Here is an 18,236-nt window from a genome sequence, read left to right as displayed (position 1 = left end):
GGCAGATGTGGGTCAGATCTATGTGGCAGGAGAAGCTGTTGGTCAGATCTATGGGGTTGGTGCTCCTAAGGGGCAGATGTGGGTCGGATCTATGGGACAGGAGATGCTGTGGGGCTGATGTGGGTCAGATCTATGGGGCAGGAGCTGTTCTGTGGCTGATGAGGGTCAGATCTATTGGGCAGGAGCTGCGGTTGCTGATGTGGGTAAGATCTATGAGACAGGAGCTGCTGTGGGGTACATGTTGGTCAGATCTATGGGGCAGGAGCTGTTGTGGGGCACATGGGTATCAGATCTTTGGGGCAGGAGCTGTTGTGGGGCACATGTCGGTAGATCTATGTGGCAGGAGCTGCTGTGGAGCTGATGTTGGTCAGATCTATGGGGCAGGAGCTGCTGTGGTGCTGGTGTTGGTCAGATCTGTGGGGCAGGAGCTGCTGTGTTGCTGCTGAGGGTCAGATCTATGGGGCAGGAGCTGCTGTGGGGCCTATGTGGGTCAGATCTGTGGGACAGGAGCTGCTGTGGGGCTCATGTGGTTGAGATCTATGGGGCAGGCGTTGCTGTGGTGCTGATATGGGTCAGATATATGGGGCAGGAGCTGCTACGGGGCAGATGTGGGTCAGATCTATGGGGCAGGAGCTGCAGTGGGGCAGATGTGAGTCAGATCAATGGGGCAGGAGCTGCTGTGGGGATGATGAGGGTCAGATCTATGGGGCAGGAGCTGCTGTGAGGTTGATGATGGTCTGATCTATAAGGCAGAAGCTGCTGTGGGGCGCAAGTGGGTCAGATGTATGGGGCAGGAGCTGCTGTGTGGCTGATGCGGGTCAGATCTATGGGGCAGGAGCTGCTGTGGGGCAGATGTGGGTCAGATCTATGTGCAGGAGCTGCTGTGGGGCAGATGTGGGTCAGATCTATGGGGTAGGTGCTGCTGTGGAGCTGATGTTGGTAAGATCTATGGGGCAGGAGCTGCTGTGGGGTATATGTGGGTCATATCTGTGGGGCAGGTGCTGCTGTGTTGCTGCTGAGGGTCAGATCTATGGGGCAGAAGATGCTGTGGGGATGATGAGGGTCACATCTATGTAGCAGGAGATGCTGTGGGGTAGATCTATGGGGCAGGAGCTGTTGTGAGGCTGATGAGGGTCTGATCTGTAAGGCAGGAGCTGCAGTGGGGCATATGTGTGTCAGATTTATTGGGCAGGAGCTGCTGTAGGGCGCATGTGGGTCAGATCTATGGGGCAGGAGCTGCTGTGGGGCAGATGTGGGTAAGATCTATGGGGCAGGAGCTGCTGTGGGTCAGATCTACTGGGCAGAAGCTGCAGTAAGGCAAATGTGGGTCTGATCTATGGGGCAGGAGCTGCTGTGGGGCTGATGAGGGTCAGATCTATGGGGCAGGAGCTGCTGTGGGGTAGTTGTGTGTCAGATCTATGGGGCAGGATCTGCTCTGGGGCACATGTGAGTGAGATCTATGGGGCAGGAGCTGCTGTGGGGTAGATGTTGGTCAGATCTATCGGGCAGTATCTGCTCTGGGGCACATGTGAGTGGGATCTATGGGGCAGGAGCTGCTGTAGTGCAGATGTGGGTCAGATCTATGGGGCAGGAGCTGCTGTGGGGTAGTTGTGGGTCAGATCTATCGGGCAGTATCTGCACTGGGGCACATGTTGGTCAGATCTATGGGGCAGGAGCTGCTGTGGTTCAGATCTACTGGGCAGGAGCTGCTGTGGGGCAGATGTGGGTCAGATCTATGGGGCAGGAGCTCCTGTGGGGCACATGTATATCAGATCTTTGGGGCAGGAGCAGTTGTGGGGATGATGTGTGTCAGATCTACGGAACAGGTGCTGCTGTGGTCTTATGTGGGTCAGATCTATAGGGAAGGAGCTGCTGTGGAGCTGATGTTGGTTAGATCTGTGGGGCAGGAGCTGCTGTGGGGCCTATGTGAGTCAGATCTATGGGGCAGGAGCTGCTGTGGAGGGGCTGTGTGTCAGATCTATGGGGCAGGATCTGCTTTGGGGTAGATGTTGGTCAGATCTATGGGACTGGAGCTGCTGTGGGTCTGATGGGGGCTAGATCTATGGGGCAGGAGCTGCTATGTGGCTGATATGGGTCAGATATATGGGGCAGGAGATGCTATGGCGCTGATGTTGGTAAGATATATGGGGCAGGAGCTGCAGTGGGGTAGATGTGGGTCTGATCTATGGGGCAGGAGTTGTTGTGGGTCCGATGTAGGTCTGATCTATGGGGCAAGAGCTGTGGTGGGTCCGATGTGGGTCAAATCTATGGGTCAGGAGCTGCTGTGTGGCTGATATGGGTCAGATATATGGGGTAGGAGCTGATATGGGACAGATGTGGGTCAGATCTATGGGGCAGGAGCTGCAGTGGGGCAGATGTGAGTCAGATCAATGGGGCAGGAGCAGCTGTGGGTCAGATGTATGGGGCAGGAGCTGCTGTGGGGCTGATGTTGGTCAGATCTGTGGGGCGGGAGCTGCTGTGTTGCTGCTGAGGGTCAAATCTACGGGGCAGGAGCTGCTGTGGGGCCTATGTGGGTCAGATCTGTGGGACAGGAGCTGCTGTGGGGCTCATGTGCGTCAGATCTATGGGGCAGGCGTTGCTGTGGTGCTGATATGGGTCAGATATATGGGGCAGGAGCTGCTATGGGGCAGATGTGGGTCAGATCAATGGGGCAGGAGCTTCTGTGGGGATGATGAGGGTCAGATCTATGGGGCAGGAGCTGCTGTGTGGCTGTTGTGGGTCAGATCTATGGGGCAGGAGCTGCTGTGAGGCACATGTGGGTCAGATGTATGGGGCAGGAGCTGCTGTGTGGCTGATGTGGGTCAGATCTATGGGGCAGGAGCTGCTGTGGGGCACATGTGGGTCAGATCTATGGGGCAGGAGCTGCTTTGGGGCAGATGTGGGTCAGATCTATGGGGTGGGTACTGCTGTGGAGCTGATGTTGGTAAGATCTATGGGGCAGGAGCTGCTGTGGGGTATATGTTGGTCATATCTGTGGGGCAGGTGCTGCTGTGTTTCTGCTGAGGGTCAGATCTATGGGGCAGAAGATGCTGTGGGGTAGATCTATGGGGCAGGAGCTGTTGTGAGGCTGATGAGGGACTGATCTTTAAGGCAGGAGCTGCCGTGGGGTGCATGTGGGTCAGATCTATGGGGCAGGAGCTGCTGTGGGTCAGATCTACTGGGCTAGAGCTGCTGTGGGTCTGATGTGGGTCAGATCTATGGGGCAGGAGCTCCTGTGGGGCACATGTATATAAGATCTTTGGGGCAGGAGCAGTTGTGGGGATGATGTGTGTCAGATCTACGGAACAGGTGCTGCTGTGGGTCTTATGTGGGTCAGATCTATAGGGAAGGAGCTGCTGTGTGGCTCATGTGGTAGAGATCTATGGGGCAGGAGCTGCTATGGGGAAGACGTGGGTCAGATCTATGGGGCAGGAGCTGCTGTGGGGGTGATGTGTGTCAGATCTATGGGGCAGGAGATGCTATGGCGCTGATGTTGGTAAGATATATGGGGCAGGAGCTGCAGTGGGGTAGATGTAGGTCTGATCTATGGGGCAGGAGCTGTTGTGGGTCCGATGTGGGTCAGATCTATGGGGCGGGAGCTGCTGTGTGGCTGACGTGGGTCTGATCTATGGGGCAGGAGCTTCTTTGGGGCTGATGTGGGTCAGATCAATGGGGCAGGAGCCGCTGTGGGTCAGATCTACTGGGCTGGAGCTGCTGTGGGGCTGATGTGGGTCAGATCTATGGGGCAGGAGCTCCTGTGGGGCACATGTATATCAGATCTTTGGGGCAGGAGCAGTTGTGGGGATGATGTATGTCAGATCTACGGAACAGGTGCTGCTGTGGGTCTTATGTGGGTCAGATCTATAGGGAAGGAGCTGCTGTGGAGCTGATGTTGGTTAGATCTATGGGGCAGGAGCTGCTGTGGGGCCTATGTGGGTCAGATCTGTGGGACAGGAGCTGCTGTGTGGCTCATGTGGTTGAGATCTATGGGGCAGGAGCTGCTGTGGGGAAGACTTGGGTCAGATCTATGGGGCAGGAGCTGCAGTGGGGTAGATGTGGGTCTGATCTATGGGGCAGGAGCTGTTGTTGGTCCGATGTGTGTCAGATCTATGGGCGGGAGCTGCTGTGTGGCTGACGTGGGTCTGATCTATGGGGCAGGAGCTTCTTTGGGGCTGATGTGGGTCAGATCTATGGGGCAGGAGCTGCTGTGGGGATAATGTGGGTTAGATCAATTGGGCAGGAGCTGCTATGGGGCAGATGTGGGTCAGATCTATGGGGCAGGAGCTGCTGTGGGGCTGATGAGGGTCAGATCTATGGGGCAGGAGCTGCTGTGGGGCTGATTGGGATCAGATCTATGGGTAAGGAGCTGCTGTGTGGCTGATGTGGGTCAGATCTATGGGTCGGGAGCTGTTCTGGGGCAGATGTGGGTCAGATCTATGTGGCAGGAGAAGCTGTTGGTCAGATCTATGGGGTTGGTGCTCCTAAGGGGCAGATGTGGGTCGGATCTATGGGACAGGAGATGCTGTGGGGCTGATGTGGGTCAGATCTATGGGGCAGGAGCTGTTCTGTGGCTGATGAGGGTCAGATCTATTGGGCAGGAGCTGCGGTTGCTGATGTGGGTAAGATCTATGAGACAGGAGCTGCTGTGGGGTACATGTTGGTCAGATCTATGGGGCAGGAGCTGTTGTGGGGCACATGGGTATCAGATCTTTGGGGCAGGAGCTGTTGTGGGGCACATGTCGGTAGATCTATGTGGCAGGAGCTGCTGTGGAGCTGATGTTGGTCAGATCTATGGGGCAGGAGCTGCTGTGGTGCTGGTGTTGGTCAGATCTGTGGGGCAGGAGCTGCTGTGTTGCTGCTGAGGGTCAGATCTATGGGGCAGGAGCTGCTGTGGGGCCTATGTGGGTCAGATCTGTGGGACAGGAGCTGCTGTGGGGCTCATGTGGTTGAGATCTATGGGGCAGGCGTTGCTGTGGTGCTGATATGGGTCAGATATATGGGGCAGGAGCTGCTACGGGGCAGATGTGGGTCAGATCTATGGGGCAGGAGCTGCAGTGGGGCAGATGTGAGTCAGATCAATGGGGCAGGAGCTGCTGTGGGGATGATGAGGGTCAGATCTATGGGGCAGGAGCTGCTGTGAGGTTGATGATGGTCTGATCTATAAGGCAGAAGCTGCTGTGGGGCGCAAGTGGGTCAGATGTATGGGGCAGGAGCTGCTGTGTGGCTGATGCGGGTCAGATCTATGGGGCAGGAGCTGCTGTGGGGCAGATGTGGGTCAGATCTATGTGCAGGAGCTGCTGTGGGGCAGATGTGGGTCAGATCTATGGGGTAGGTGCTGCTGTGGAGCTGATGTTGGTAAGATCTATGGGGCAGGAGCTGCTGTGGGGTATATGTGGGTCATATCTGTGGGGCAGGTGCTGCTGTGTTGCTGCTGAGGGTCAGATCTATGGGGCAGAAGATGCTGTGGGGATGATGAGGGTCACATCTATGTAGCAGGAGATGCTGTGGGGTAGATCTATGGGGCAGGAGCTGTTGTGAGGCTGATGAGGGTCTGATCTGTAAGGCAGGAGCTGCAGTGGGGCATATGTGTGTCAGATTTATTGGGCAGGAGCTGCTGTAGGGCGCATGTGGGTCAGATCTATGGGGCAGGAGCTGCTGTGGGGCAGATGTGGGTAAGATCTATGGGGCAGGAGCTGCTGTGGGTCAGATCTACTGGGCAGAAGCTGCAGTAAGGCAAATGTGGGTCTGATCTATGGGGCAGGAGCTGCTGTGGGGCTGATGAGGGTCAGATCTATGGGGCAGGAGCTGCTGTGGGGTAGTTGTGTGTCAGATCTATGGGGCAGGATCTGCTCTGGGGCACATGTGAGTGAGATCTATGGGGCAGGAGCTGCTGTGGGGTAGATGTTGGTCAGATCTATCGGGCAGTATCTGCTCTGGGGCACATGTGAGTGGGATCTATGGGGCAGGAGCTGCTGTAGTGCAGATGTGGGTCAGATCTATGGGGCAGGAGCTGCTGTGGGGTAGTTGTGGGTCAGATCTATCGGGCAGTATCTGCACTGGGGCACATGTTGGTCAGATCTATGGGGCAGGAGCTGCTGTGGTTCAGATCTACTGGGCAGGAGCTGCTGTGGGGCAGATGTGGGTCAGATCTATGGGGCAGGAGCTCCTGTGGGGCACATGTATATCAGATCTTTGGGGCAGGAGCAGTTGTGGGGATGATGTGTGTCAGATCTACGGAACAGGTGCTGCTGTGGTCTTATGTGGGTCAGATCTATAGGGAAGGAGCTGCTGTGGAGCTGATGTTGGTTAGATCTGTGGGGCAGGAGCTGCTGTGGGGCCTATGTGAGTCAGATCTATGGGGCAGGAGCTGCTGTGGAGGGGCTGTGTGTCAGATCTATGGGGCAGGATCTGCTTTGGGGTAGATGTTGGTCAGATCTATGGGACTGGAGCTGCTGTGGGTCTGATGGGGGCTAGATCTATGGGGCAGGAGCTGCTATGTGGCTGATATGGGTCAGATATATGGGGCAGGAGATGCTATGGCGCTGATGTTGGTAAGATATATGGGGCAGGAGCTGCAGTGGGGTAGATGTGGGTCTGATCTATGGGGCAGGAGTTGTTGTGGGTCCGATGTAGGTCTGATCTATGGGGCAAGAGCTGTGGTGGGTCCGATGTGGGTCAAATCTATGGGTCAGGAGCTGCTGTGTGGCTGATATGGGTCAGATATATGGGGTAGGAGCTGATATGGGACAGATGTGGGTCAGATCTATGGGGCAGGAGCTGCAGTGGGGCAGATGTGAGTCAGATCAATGGGGCAGGAGCAGCTGTGGGTCAGATGTATGGGGCAGGAGCTGCTGTGGGGCTGATGTTGGTCAGATCTGTGGGGCGGGAGCTGCTGTGTTGCTGCTGAGGGTCAAATCTACGGGGCAGGAGCTGCTGTGGGGCCTATGTGGGTCAGATCTGTGGGACAGGAGCTGCTGTGGGGCTCATGTGCGTCAGATCTATGGGGCAGGCGTTGCTGTGGTGCTGATATGGGTCAGATATATGGGGCAGGAGCTGCTATGGGGCAGATGTGGGTCAGATCAATGGGGCAGGAGCTTCTGTGGGGATGATGAGGGTCAGATCTATGGGGCAGGAGCTGCTGTGTGGCTGTTGTGGGTCAGATCTATGGGGCAGGAGCTGCTGTGAGGCACATGTGGGTCAGATGTATGGGGCAGGAGCTGCTGTGTGGCTGATGTGGGTCAGATCTATGGGGCAGGAGCTGCTGTGGGGCACATGTGGGTCAGATCTATGGGGCAGGAGCTGCTTTGGGGCAGATGTGGGTCAGATCTATGGGGTGGGTACTGCTGTGGAGCTGATGTTGGTAAGATCTATGGGGCAGGAGCTGCTGTGGGGTATATGTTGGTCATATCTGTGGGGCAGGTGCTGCTGTGTTTCTGCTGAGGGTCAGATCTATGGGGCAGAAGATGCTGTGGGGTAGATCTATGGGGCAGGAGCTGTTGTGAGGCTGATGAGGGACTGATCTTTAAGGCAGGAGCTGCCGTGGGGTGCATGTGGGTCAGATCTATGGGGCAGGAGCTGCTGTGGGTCAGATCTACTGGGCTAGAGCTGCTGTGGGTCTGATGTGGGTCAGATCTATGGGGCAGGAGCTCCTGTGGGGCACATGTATATAAGATCTTTGGGGCAGGAGCAGTTGTGGGGATGATGTGTGTCAGATCTACGGAACAGGTGCTGCTGTGGGTCTTATGTGGGTCAGATCTATAGGGAAGGAGCTGCTGTGTGGCTCATGTGGTAGAGATCTATGGGGCAGGAGCTGCTATGGGGAAGACCTGGGTCAGATCTATGGGGCAGGAGCTGCTGTGGGGGTGATGTGTGTCAGATCTATGGGGCAGGAGATGCTATGGCGCTGATGTTGGTAAGATATATGGGGCAGGAGCTGCAGTGGGGTAGATGTAGGTCTGATCTATGGGGCAGGAGCTGTTGTGGGTCCGATGTGGGTCAGATCTATGGGGCGGGAGCTGCTGTGTGGCTGACGTGGGTCTGATCTATGGGGCAGGAGCTTCTTTGGGGCTGATGTGGGTCAGATCAATGGGGCAGGAGCTGCTGTGGGGATAATGTGGGTCAGATCAATTGGGCAGGAGCTGCTATGGGGCAGATGTGGCACAGATCTATGGGGCAGGAGCTGCTGTGGGGCAGATGTGGGTCAGATCTATGGGGCAGGAGCTGCTGTGGTGCTGGTGTTGGTCAGATCTGTGGGGCAGGAGCTGCTGTGTTGCTGCTGAAGGTCAGATCTATGGGGCAGGAGCTGCTGTGTGGCCTATGTGGGTGTCATGGTTTAATAATTTTGTAATTTTTGCTATCAGTATTCCACATCATAACATCATATAAAGCATGAATAATTTTACTGAATCTGCAACTTATCAGAAGAAGACTACATCTCCCAGGGAACAACACGATAGGTCACGGGACCTGGACTCTATATTAACTCTGTCGCAGAACAGACTGACGTCTTTCGAGTTCTGGCGTTCAGGGGAGTGTGTGGGAGCCTTCAGCCGTTCGCCTAGATTCACAGTAGGCCTCTCGGTTACGGGACTCATTCTCTCTCCTATTTTGCTTGATTCGTTAGCTCAATTTCAATTATATTGTATTATATTGTGTTATCCTGTATTTCGATATAGTATTTAGTAAATAAGTGTGCCTCCTTAGATCGTTGCCGCTGTTTTCTTTTCCTAATTAATTTTTTTCCTTTCGGCCTAGGGCCCCTCCGGGGCCTACGGCCCCCTGTCACGGACGCAGGTGGATTTTTAGTTCAAACCGTGACAGATTTTGGTGGAGAATGCGGGCAAATTGAGTTGCTGTTTTTCTGTGTTTTCTTCTGTTGCTCTTTTAGCTTTTAACAGAGCTACGAGTTTTTTCCCTGTTAAGGAGCTATCTCGTGTTTGCGATTCTGCACCTGCGAGCTTGACCTTGAAAGTCCAGGCGGACTGCCAATACTCCAGTATATTTTATAAACACTGCTGAGCTTTGTTTTCTTTTACTTTTTTCTCTCTATTGGAGGGAAAAAAAAAAAAAAAAATGTTTTCTCTACTAAATTTGTTTTACCAGGGACTGTGTGCCATTGGTTCCTTTTTTGAGACGCTCCGAACATATTGGGCCATGTTTAAGCTAGCCACTTTTTCTTATGGAGCTATACAATTGTATAATGGATTGAAAGCATGGTTAGCAATGCTCACTTCGTATCTGTATACAGCTCCAGAGGGAGCAACTAATGCAACTAATTATACAGAAATGGTGATTTTTAAGCGTGCTCCTCTTTCTTTCTATGAATCCTTTATGCAGTTTTTGAATGATCAGTGGGCCACACTCTTAATCTCCCTGATCTTACTGTTGATTATTGTAATAATCTCACTCAGTATCTGGGTTTATAACATCCGGAGGAAGTCTTCCCTAGAACCAGAGAATACTGAGTGGCAGGGAATTGAAGAGATTCTCAAAGGACAGACATCTTCAGTGTTATGGAGCTTCACTCCTGAACAATTGAAGAATCCTGAGAGTTTGATTGCATATTTGAGGCAGGAATGTTGTGGCTCAGGCAGATCTCAGGAGGCACAAATGATTTTGGGCCTAGCTAATGCTTATTGGGCCTTAGTCAATACCATTCCTGAGAGGGAAGTTTTTGAAGCTGAGAGAGAGAGTCTCAGGGCCGAGAAGGAGAGTCTTAGAGCTGAGGCAGAAAAACTTTGGGCTGAGAAGGTAGAGAGAGAAAAAGCTTTTGAAGCTGAGAGAAAAGATCTCCTGTACCAACGAGACTCAATCTGGTACGAGAAAGAGAGTCTTAGAGCTGACGCAGAAAAACTTTGGGATGAGAAGGTAGAGAGAGAAAAAGTTTTTGAAGCTGAGAGAAAAGATCTCCTGTACCAACGAGACTCAATCTGGTACGAGAAAGAGAATCTTAGAGCTGACGCAGGAAAACTTTGGGATGAGAAAAGGTCCCTGCAATCCCAACTCAACACTCTCCAGTCCGAGCACAGCGCCCTCCGGTCCGAGCACGACACTCTCCAGTCCGAGCACGGCGCCCTCCAGTCCGAGCATGACACTCTCCAGACTGAGCGCGATGCCCTCCGGTCCGAGCACGACACTCTCCAGTCCGAGCACAGCGCCCTCCGGTCCGAGCACGACACTCTCCAGTCCGAGCACAGCGCCCTCCGGTCCGAGCACGACACTCTCCAGTCCGAGCACGGTGCCCTCCGGTCCGAGTACAACACTCTCCAGACTGAGCGCGATGCCCTCCGGACCGAGCACAATGCCCTCCAGACCGAGCACAACACTCTCCAGTCCAAGTATGACGCCGTCCAGTCTGAGTGCGGCACCCTTCAGGCCAAGCATGATGCCTTCCAATCCAACTGTGATGCCCTCCAGTCCGAGCACAACACTCTTCAGTCTGTGCATAATGCCCTCCGGTCCGAGCATAACGCTCTTCAGACTGAGCACAATGCCCTTCGGACCGAGCACAACACTCTTCAGTCCGAGCATAACACTCTTCAGACCGAGCACAATGCCCTCCAGACCAAGCTCAACACTCTCCAGACTGAGCGCGATGCCCTCCGGTCCGAGCATGACACTCTCCAGACTGAGCGCGATGCCCTCCGGTCCGAGCACGACACTCTCCAGTCTGAACACAAAGACCTCCAGTCCAGGTACGACAATCTCCGGGCAGCGCGCAGCGCCCTCCTGTGTAAGCACAACGCTCTCCAGTCTGAGCACGACGCCCTCCAGTCTAGTTATAACGTCCTCAGGGCAGAATGCGACACCCTCAAGTCTGAACCGTATGTACTCCAACTTAACCAACCACCGGGGGCACCAGATACAATGTTGGTTGCCCCTGTAAGAGGGCGAAAAACAAAACGAGTTTCAACTCAGATAGAGAAAATGCAGAAGGAGTTAGAAGAGCGGAGGGAGTTAGGAGAGCAGGACTCAGGAGAGCAGGGGGACTCAGGAGAGCAGGGGGACTCGGGAGGTCAGGGGGACTCAGGAGAGCAGGAGGAGTCAGAAGACCAGAGGAAGTCGGCGGAGCAGAGGTTGTTAGAGCAGTATAAGAAGATGTTAGAGGAGGAGAAGAAGTCAGAGGAGCAGAGAAAGTTAGGAGAGAGAAAGTTAGGAGAGAGGAAAAAGGAGGAAGGTCGCCTGGAGGAAATAACACAAGCGTCAGAGTCAGGGTCAGAGTCAGACGAGGAGCCAAAAGCTAGATTTTCTTTACGAGAATTTCTCGAGTCCAAACTTATAGATGGGGCAGCCTCATCAACACAGCTGCCAACATTAACACCTGGGACTCTTGATAGAGCAAAAGGTGAGCAAAGTATTACGACCATTATTGATCGATCTTTTAAACTGAGTGAAATTCGAGATCTGAGAAAGGATTTCACACGTCAGCCAAAAGAAAATATGGTCACTTGGTTACTTCGCTGCTGGGACAATGGTGCCAACAGTGCGTGGCTCGATGGCAGTGAAGCTCGCCAACTGGGTAGCATTTCCAGGGACTCACGTGTGGACAGAGGTATAGGCACATGCCAAAATCGGTCCTACACCCTCTGGAAGCGGATGTTGATAGCGGTAAGAGATAGATTCCCCTTTAAACGGGACTTGGAGCCTGAGAAAAAGAAATGGACTGATATGGAGAAAGGTATCCAATTTTTGAGAGAAAGGGCTCTGGTGGAAATGCTCTACAGCCCCCAGTTCAATCGTAACAATCCAAACCAATTACATGATCCTGAAGCAGTCCACGTTCCACGACAAATGTGGCGTGACTTTACAAAGGCAGCTCCAGAAAAGCATGCCAGTGCACTTGCATTGGTATATGGCAAAGGGGAAAGAAAGCCCCCTGTAAATGAGCTAATTAGCAGACTTCAGGAGCTTGAATTATTTATAAGCGCTACAGAAGTTAAGCTTTATACTTCAGCCATTGTCCAAATGGGAAAAAAAATAGTGGAAAGGTTAGACAAAGTGGAGGAAACACAAAGTGATATTATTGACAAATTGGCTAATGTGCCTGATGTAGATGAATCCACGGTGGTACCAGATGATGGAAACCAGGATTTCCACGATCGCCTATTGAGAGAGCTAAACAACATGAGTTCCTCTCGACCTGTATCATCGAAAATCTCAACCATAAAAAAGAGACGTCCTCGTATTCAAGCAAATGACAACGATAAGACACCTCGTATTCAAGCAAACGACAATGATAAGACCATACGTTTTGCTTTGTTGTATTTCTTGAGTAATCATGGGGAGGATATAAAGAAGTGGTATAACTCATCCACTTCTGCACTTCAGGCACGAGTGAAAGAATTACAATCCAAAACAACCACCAAGGTGAACTCTTCCAAACGGGGGAAAGTTCCAGTTGCTGCAAGCCGCCGAGGTAAACAATAGAGGGGCCCTGCCCCCAGCCAGGGGGGGGAAAGGGACAATAGAGTATACTGGACTGTGTGGATTAAGTGGCCTGGCACATCTCGACCACAGAAATATAAAGCCTTGGTGGACACTGGTGCACAATGCACCCTAATGCCCTCAAGTCACCAAGGGACACAACCAATATATATCCATGGAGTGACTGGGGGTTCCCAAGAATTGACTATGTTGGAGGCCGAAATAAGCCTCACTGGTAAAAACTGGCAGAGACACCCTATTGTGACTGGTCCAGAGGCTCCATGTATACTGGGAATCGATTACCTTAGGATGGGATATTTCAAGGATCCCAAGGGGTATTGATGGGCCTTTGGGATAGCTGCTGTAAACACAAATGGTGTTAAGCAGCTGTCAACTTTACCTGGTCTGTCAGATGATCCTTCTGTTGTGGGGTTGCTCCAGGTAAAAGACCAAGAGGTACCAATTGCCACCAAAGTGGTTCACAGACGGCAGTACTGCACCAATAGGGACTCATTGCTCCCCATTCACAAGCTAATTCGCCAATTAGAAAATCAGGGAGTGATTAGCAAAACGCACTCGCCTTTTAACAGCCCCATATGGCCAGTGCGTAAAACCAGTGGGGAATGGAGGCTGACGGTAGATTACCGTGGCCTGAATGAAGTTACACCTCCATTAAGTGCTGCTGTACCAGACATGCTAGAACTCCAGTATGAACTGGAGTCAAAAGAAGCTAGGTGGTATGCCACCATTGATATTGCTAATGCCTTCTTTTCCATCCCATTGGCTGCAAAATGTAGGCCACAGTTTGCTTTTACCTGGAGAGGTATTCAGTATACCTGGAACCGTTTACCCCAGGGGTGGAAGCACAGCCCAACAATTTGCCATGGATTGATCCAAGCTGTTTTGGAACAGGGTAATGCTCCTGAGCACTTGCAGTATATTGATGACATTGTGGTGTGGGGCCATACAGCAGCAGAGGTTTCCAAGAAAGGGAAACAGATAATCCAAATTCTTTTGAAAGCTGGTTTTGCCATTAAGCGCAGCAAGGTGAAGGGGCCTGCCCAGGAAATCCAGTTCTTAGGCATAAAATGGCAAGATGGACGTCGTCACATCCCAGCAGATGTGATTGACAAAATCACTGCTATGTCTCCGCCCACAAATAAAACAGAGACCCAATCTTTTCTGGGAGTAGTGGGCTTTTGGAGAATGCATGTCCCAAACTACAGCCACATAGTGAGCCCTCTCTATCAGGTAACACGGAAGAAGAATAATTTCTCATGGGGTCCTGAGCAGCAGCAGGCTTTTGAGCAGATAAAACAAGAAATAGCCCGTGCCGTGGCCTTGGGGCCAGTACGGACGGGACAGGATGTGAAGAACATCCTCTACACTGCTGCTGGAGAGAAAGGTCCCACCTGGAGTTTGTGGCAAAGAGCCTCAGGAGAGACCCGAGGCCGACCCCTAGGATTTTGGAGTCGAGCATATAAAGGGTCTGAGGAGCGCTACACTCCAACTGAGAAGGAGATCTTAGCCGTGTATGAGGGGGTTCGGGCTGCTTCTGAAGTAGTTGGGACAGAGGTTCAGCTTCTTCTAGCACCTCGCTTGCCAGTAATAAACTGGATGTTTAAAGGACAGGTTCCCTCCACCCATCATGCTACTGATGCCACTTGGAGTAAGTGGATTTCATTAATTACTCAACGAGCTCGAATGGGAAAACTCAGCCGTCCTGGAATTCTAGAAGTGATCATGGACTGGCCTGAGAGTAAAAAAATTGAAATACCACCTACAGAAGAGGTATCACGTGCTAAAGAGGCACCACCATACAATGAGCTACCAGAAAACGAAAAGAAATTTGCCCTATTCACAGATGGATCATGTCGTATTGTAGGGAAGCATCGCAGATGGAAAGCTGCTGTATGGAGCCCCACACGACAAGTTGCAGAGGCCACTGAAGGTAAAGGAGAATCAAGTCAATTCGCAGAGGTAAAGGCTGTTCAGCTGGCTTTAGATGTGGCTGAACGGGAGAGGTGGCCAATGCTTCATCTTTATACTGATTCATGGATGGTGGCAAATGCCTTATGGGGGTGGTTGCAACAGTGGGAAGACGATAATTGGCAACGAAAGGGTAAACCTGTTTGGGCTGCTGAACTGTGGAAAGACATTGCTGCCCGAATAAGGAACATTGTTGTAAAGGTGCGCCATGTAGATGCTCATGTGCCTAAAAGTAAGGCTACTGAAGAACATAAAAATAACCATCAGGTTGATCGAGCTGCCAAAATTGAGGTGGCTCAAATAGACTTGGACTGGCAGAACAAGGGTGAATTATTCCTAGCTCGGTGGGCCCATGAGACTTCAGGTCATCAAGGAAGGGATGCAACATATAAGTGGGCCAGAGACCGAGGGGTGGACTTAACTATGGACGCTATTGCTCAGGTTATTCATGATTGTGAAACATGCGCCATAATTAAACAAGCCAAGAGGATGAAACCTCTTTGGGGGGAAGGGCGATGGCAAAAGTATAAATATGGAGAGGCATGGCAGGTTGATTATATCACCTTGCCACGATCTCGCAATGGTAAGCGGTATGTACTCACCATGGTGGAGGCAACCACTGGGTGGCTCGAAACATACGCAGTACCCCATGCTACCGCCCGAAACACCATATTAGGGTTGGAAAAGCAAATCCTGTGGCGGCATGGCACTCCAGAAAGAATTGAATCAGATAATGGGACCCATTTTAAAAATTCCCTTGTAACCACTTGGGCCAAAAATCATGGCATTGAGTGGATTTACCATATTCCCTATCATGCACCAGCTTCTGGTAAGATTGAACGATTCAATGGGTTATTGAAAACTATGTTGAAAGCAATGGGTGGCGGAACGTATAAAAATTGGGAGAACCATTTAGCAGAAGCCACCTGGTTGGTCAACACTCGAGGATCTAGTAATCGTAATGGTCCTAACCAATCCAGCTCCCTACGTACCGTGGAGGGAGATAAGGTTCCTGTAGTACACATAAAGAGTGTGTTGGGAAAAACAGTTTGGGTCCTTCCAGCGTCTGGAAAGGGCAAACCTCTCCGGGGTACTGTCTTTGCCCAGGGACCTGGGTGCACATGGTGGGTGATGGACAAAAATGGGAATGTTCAATGTGTACCACAAGGGAATTTGATGTTGGGGGAGTGCAGCCAATGATTTTCCTGTAGATATATAGGTAGAGTCTCAGAAAATATTTCAATTAGGTACAGAATAGTTCAATTAGGTATAGGACTTAAGATAGAGTGGATCAATGTTAAGGAAACACTTTTCTCTATATACCTTAATTAGGCATTCTGTAAGCAAGTTTTCCATCTGGACTCTATATCCTGCACTGGCCATGCATGTGTAGAGCACACATGGAAAGAAGTATAAGTCAAAAGGAAATCTGCTGTGGTGGCTGGGAAAGGATGAGTGCACCTTGATGTGGGGGACGCCCTACCAGCGCTGCCTTTCCCCTCTACCGCTGACATGTTTTCCTTTTTCTGGCAGTTTTGCCATTTTCTCAAAATTAATAAATAGTAAATTAGGTTATAGAGTTTTGTTCTCAACTTAGGGATTTGTATGGAATAAATATAGATTGTTGAGAAAAAATAAGGTTGCTGATTATTCACAATTATACATATGAGTGTGTATGTATGTATAAATATAATGTAATGATGTAGAATAAGGGGTGGAATGTCATGGTTTAATAATTTTGTAATTTTTGCTATCAGTATTCCACATCATAACATCATATAAAGCATGAATAATTTTACTGAATCTGCAACTTATCAGAAGAAGACTACATCTCCCAGGGAACAACACGATAGGTCACGGGACCTGGACTCTATATTAACTCTGTCGCAGAACAGACTGACGTCTTTCGAGTTCTGGCGTTCAGGGGAGTGTGTGGGAGCCTTCAGCCGTTCGCCTAGATTCACAGTAGGCCTCTCGGTTACGGGACTCATTCTCTCTCCTATTTTGCTTGATTCGTTAGCTCAATTTCAATTATATTGTATTATATTGTGTTATCCTGTATTTCGATATAGTATTTAGTAAATAAGTGTGCCTCCTTAGATCGTTGCCGCTGTTTTCTTTTCCTAATTAATTTTTTTCCTTTCGGCCTAGGGCCCCTCCGGGGCCTACGGCCCCCTGTCACGGACGCAGGATTTTTAGTTCAAACCGTGACAGTGGGTCAGATCTGTGGGACAGGAGCTGCTGTGGGGCTCATGTGGTTGAGATCTATGGGGCAGGCGTTGCTGTGGATCTGATATGGGTCAGATATATGGGGCAGGAGCTGCTTCGGGGCAGATGTGGGTCAGATCAATGGGGCAGGAGCTGCTGTGGGGATGATGAGGGTCAGATCTATGGGGCAGGAGCTGCTGTGGAGTAGATCTATGGGGCAGGAGCTGCTGTGAGGTTGATGATGGTCTGATCTATAAGGCAGAAGCTGCTGTGGGGCGCAAGTGGGTCAGATGTATGGGGCAGGAGCTGCTGTGTGGCTGATGTGGGTCAGATCTATGGGGCAGGAGCTGCTGTGGGGCAGATGTGGGTCAGATATATGTGCAGGAGCTGCTGTGTGGCTGATGTGGGTCAGATCTATGGGGCAGGAGCTGCTGTGGGGCAGATGTGGGTCAGATCTATGTGCAGGAGCTGCTTTGGGGCAGATGTGGGTCAGATCTATCAGGTAGGTGCTGCTGTGGAGCTGATGTTGGTAAGATCTATGGGGCAGGAGCTGCTGTAGGGTGCATGTGGGTCAGATCTATGGGGCAGGAGCTGCTGTGGGGCAGATGTGGGTAAGATCTATGGGGCAGGAGCTGCTGTGGGGCTGAAGTGGGTCAGATCTATTGGGGCAGGAGCTGCTGTGGGGCAGATGTGGGTCTGATCTATGGGGCAGGAGCTGCTGTGGGGCTGATGAGGGTCAGATCTATGGGGCAGGAGCTGCTGTGGTGCTGATTGGGATCAGATCTATGGGGCACGAGCTGTTCTGTGGCTGATGTGGGTCAGATTTTTAGGGCAGAAGGCTCTGTGGGGCAGATGTGGGTCAGATCGATGGGGCAGAAGATGCTGTGGGGATGATGGGCGTCAGATCTATGGGGCAGGAGCTGCTGTGGGGATGATGAGGGTCAGATCTCTGGGGCAGGAGCTGTTGTGAGGCTGATGATGGTCTGATCTATAAGGCAGGAGCTTTTGTGGGGCGCATTTGGGTCAGATGTATGGGGCAGGAGCTGCTGTGGGGCACATGTGGGTCAGATGTATGGGGTAGGAGCTGCTGTGTGGCTGATGTGGGTCAGATCTATGGGGCAGGAGCTGCTGTGGTGCTGATGTTGTTCTGATCTATGAGAGAGGAGCTGGTGTGGGGCAGATGTGGGTCAGATTTTTAGGGCAGAAGGCTCTGTGGGGCAGATGTGGGTCAGATCGATGGGGCAGAAGATGCTGTGGGGCTAATGGGCGTCAGATCTATGGGGCAGAAGATGCTGTGGGGCTAATGTGGGTCAGATCTATGGTGTAGGAGCTGCTGTGGGGCAGATGTGGGTCAGATCTATGTGGCAGGAGCTGCTGTGGGGCAGATCTCTTGGACAGGAGCTGCTCTGGGGCACATTTTGGTCAGATCTATGGGGCAGGAGCTGCTGTGGTGTAGATGTGGGTCAGATCTATGGGGCAGGAGCTGCTGTGGGGCAGATGTGGGTCAGATCTATGTGCAGGAGCTGCTTTGGGGCAAATGTGGGTCAGATCTATCAGGTAGGTGCTGCTGTGGAGCTGATGTTGGTAAGATCTATGGGGCAGGAGCTGCTGTAGGG

General features: G+C 51.8%; 1 protein-coding gene across 1 annotated transcript; it reads left to right on the top strand.

The window, feature by feature from the left end:
* Positions 1-8,323: 8,323 nt before the first annotated feature.
* On the top strand, positions 8,324-12,181 carry LOC146758089 (uncharacterized). Its single transcript, XM_085518323.1, has 2 exons — positions 8,324-10,694; positions 12,053-12,181. Exons 1-2 carry the CDS (start codon positions 9,073-9,075, stop codon positions 12,054-12,056), a joined length of 1,626 nt encoding a protein of 541 aa, XP_085374449.1. The 5' UTR covers positions 8,324-9,072; the 3' UTR covers positions 12,057-12,181.
* The last annotated feature ends 6,055 nt before the right edge of the window (positions 12,182-18,236 follow it).

The sequence above is a fragment of the Coturnix japonica genome, chromosome 17 (assembly GCF_054131305.1).
Source record: "Coturnix japonica strain WE chromosome 17, WE-NBRP24, whole genome shotgun sequence".
NCBI classification, from domain to species: Eukaryota; Metazoa; Chordata; class Aves; order Galliformes; family Phasianidae; genus Coturnix; species Coturnix japonica.
Note: the sequence above shows the minus strand (reverse complement) of the source record. Positions and strands in the feature narration are given on the sequence as shown.

What these genes read in the sequence shown, in the direction of transcription:
- LOC146758089 (XM_085518323.1), top strand. Translation starts at nt 9,073, where the DNA reads ATGTTTTCTCTACTAAATTTGTTTTACCAGGGACTGTGTGCCATTGGT.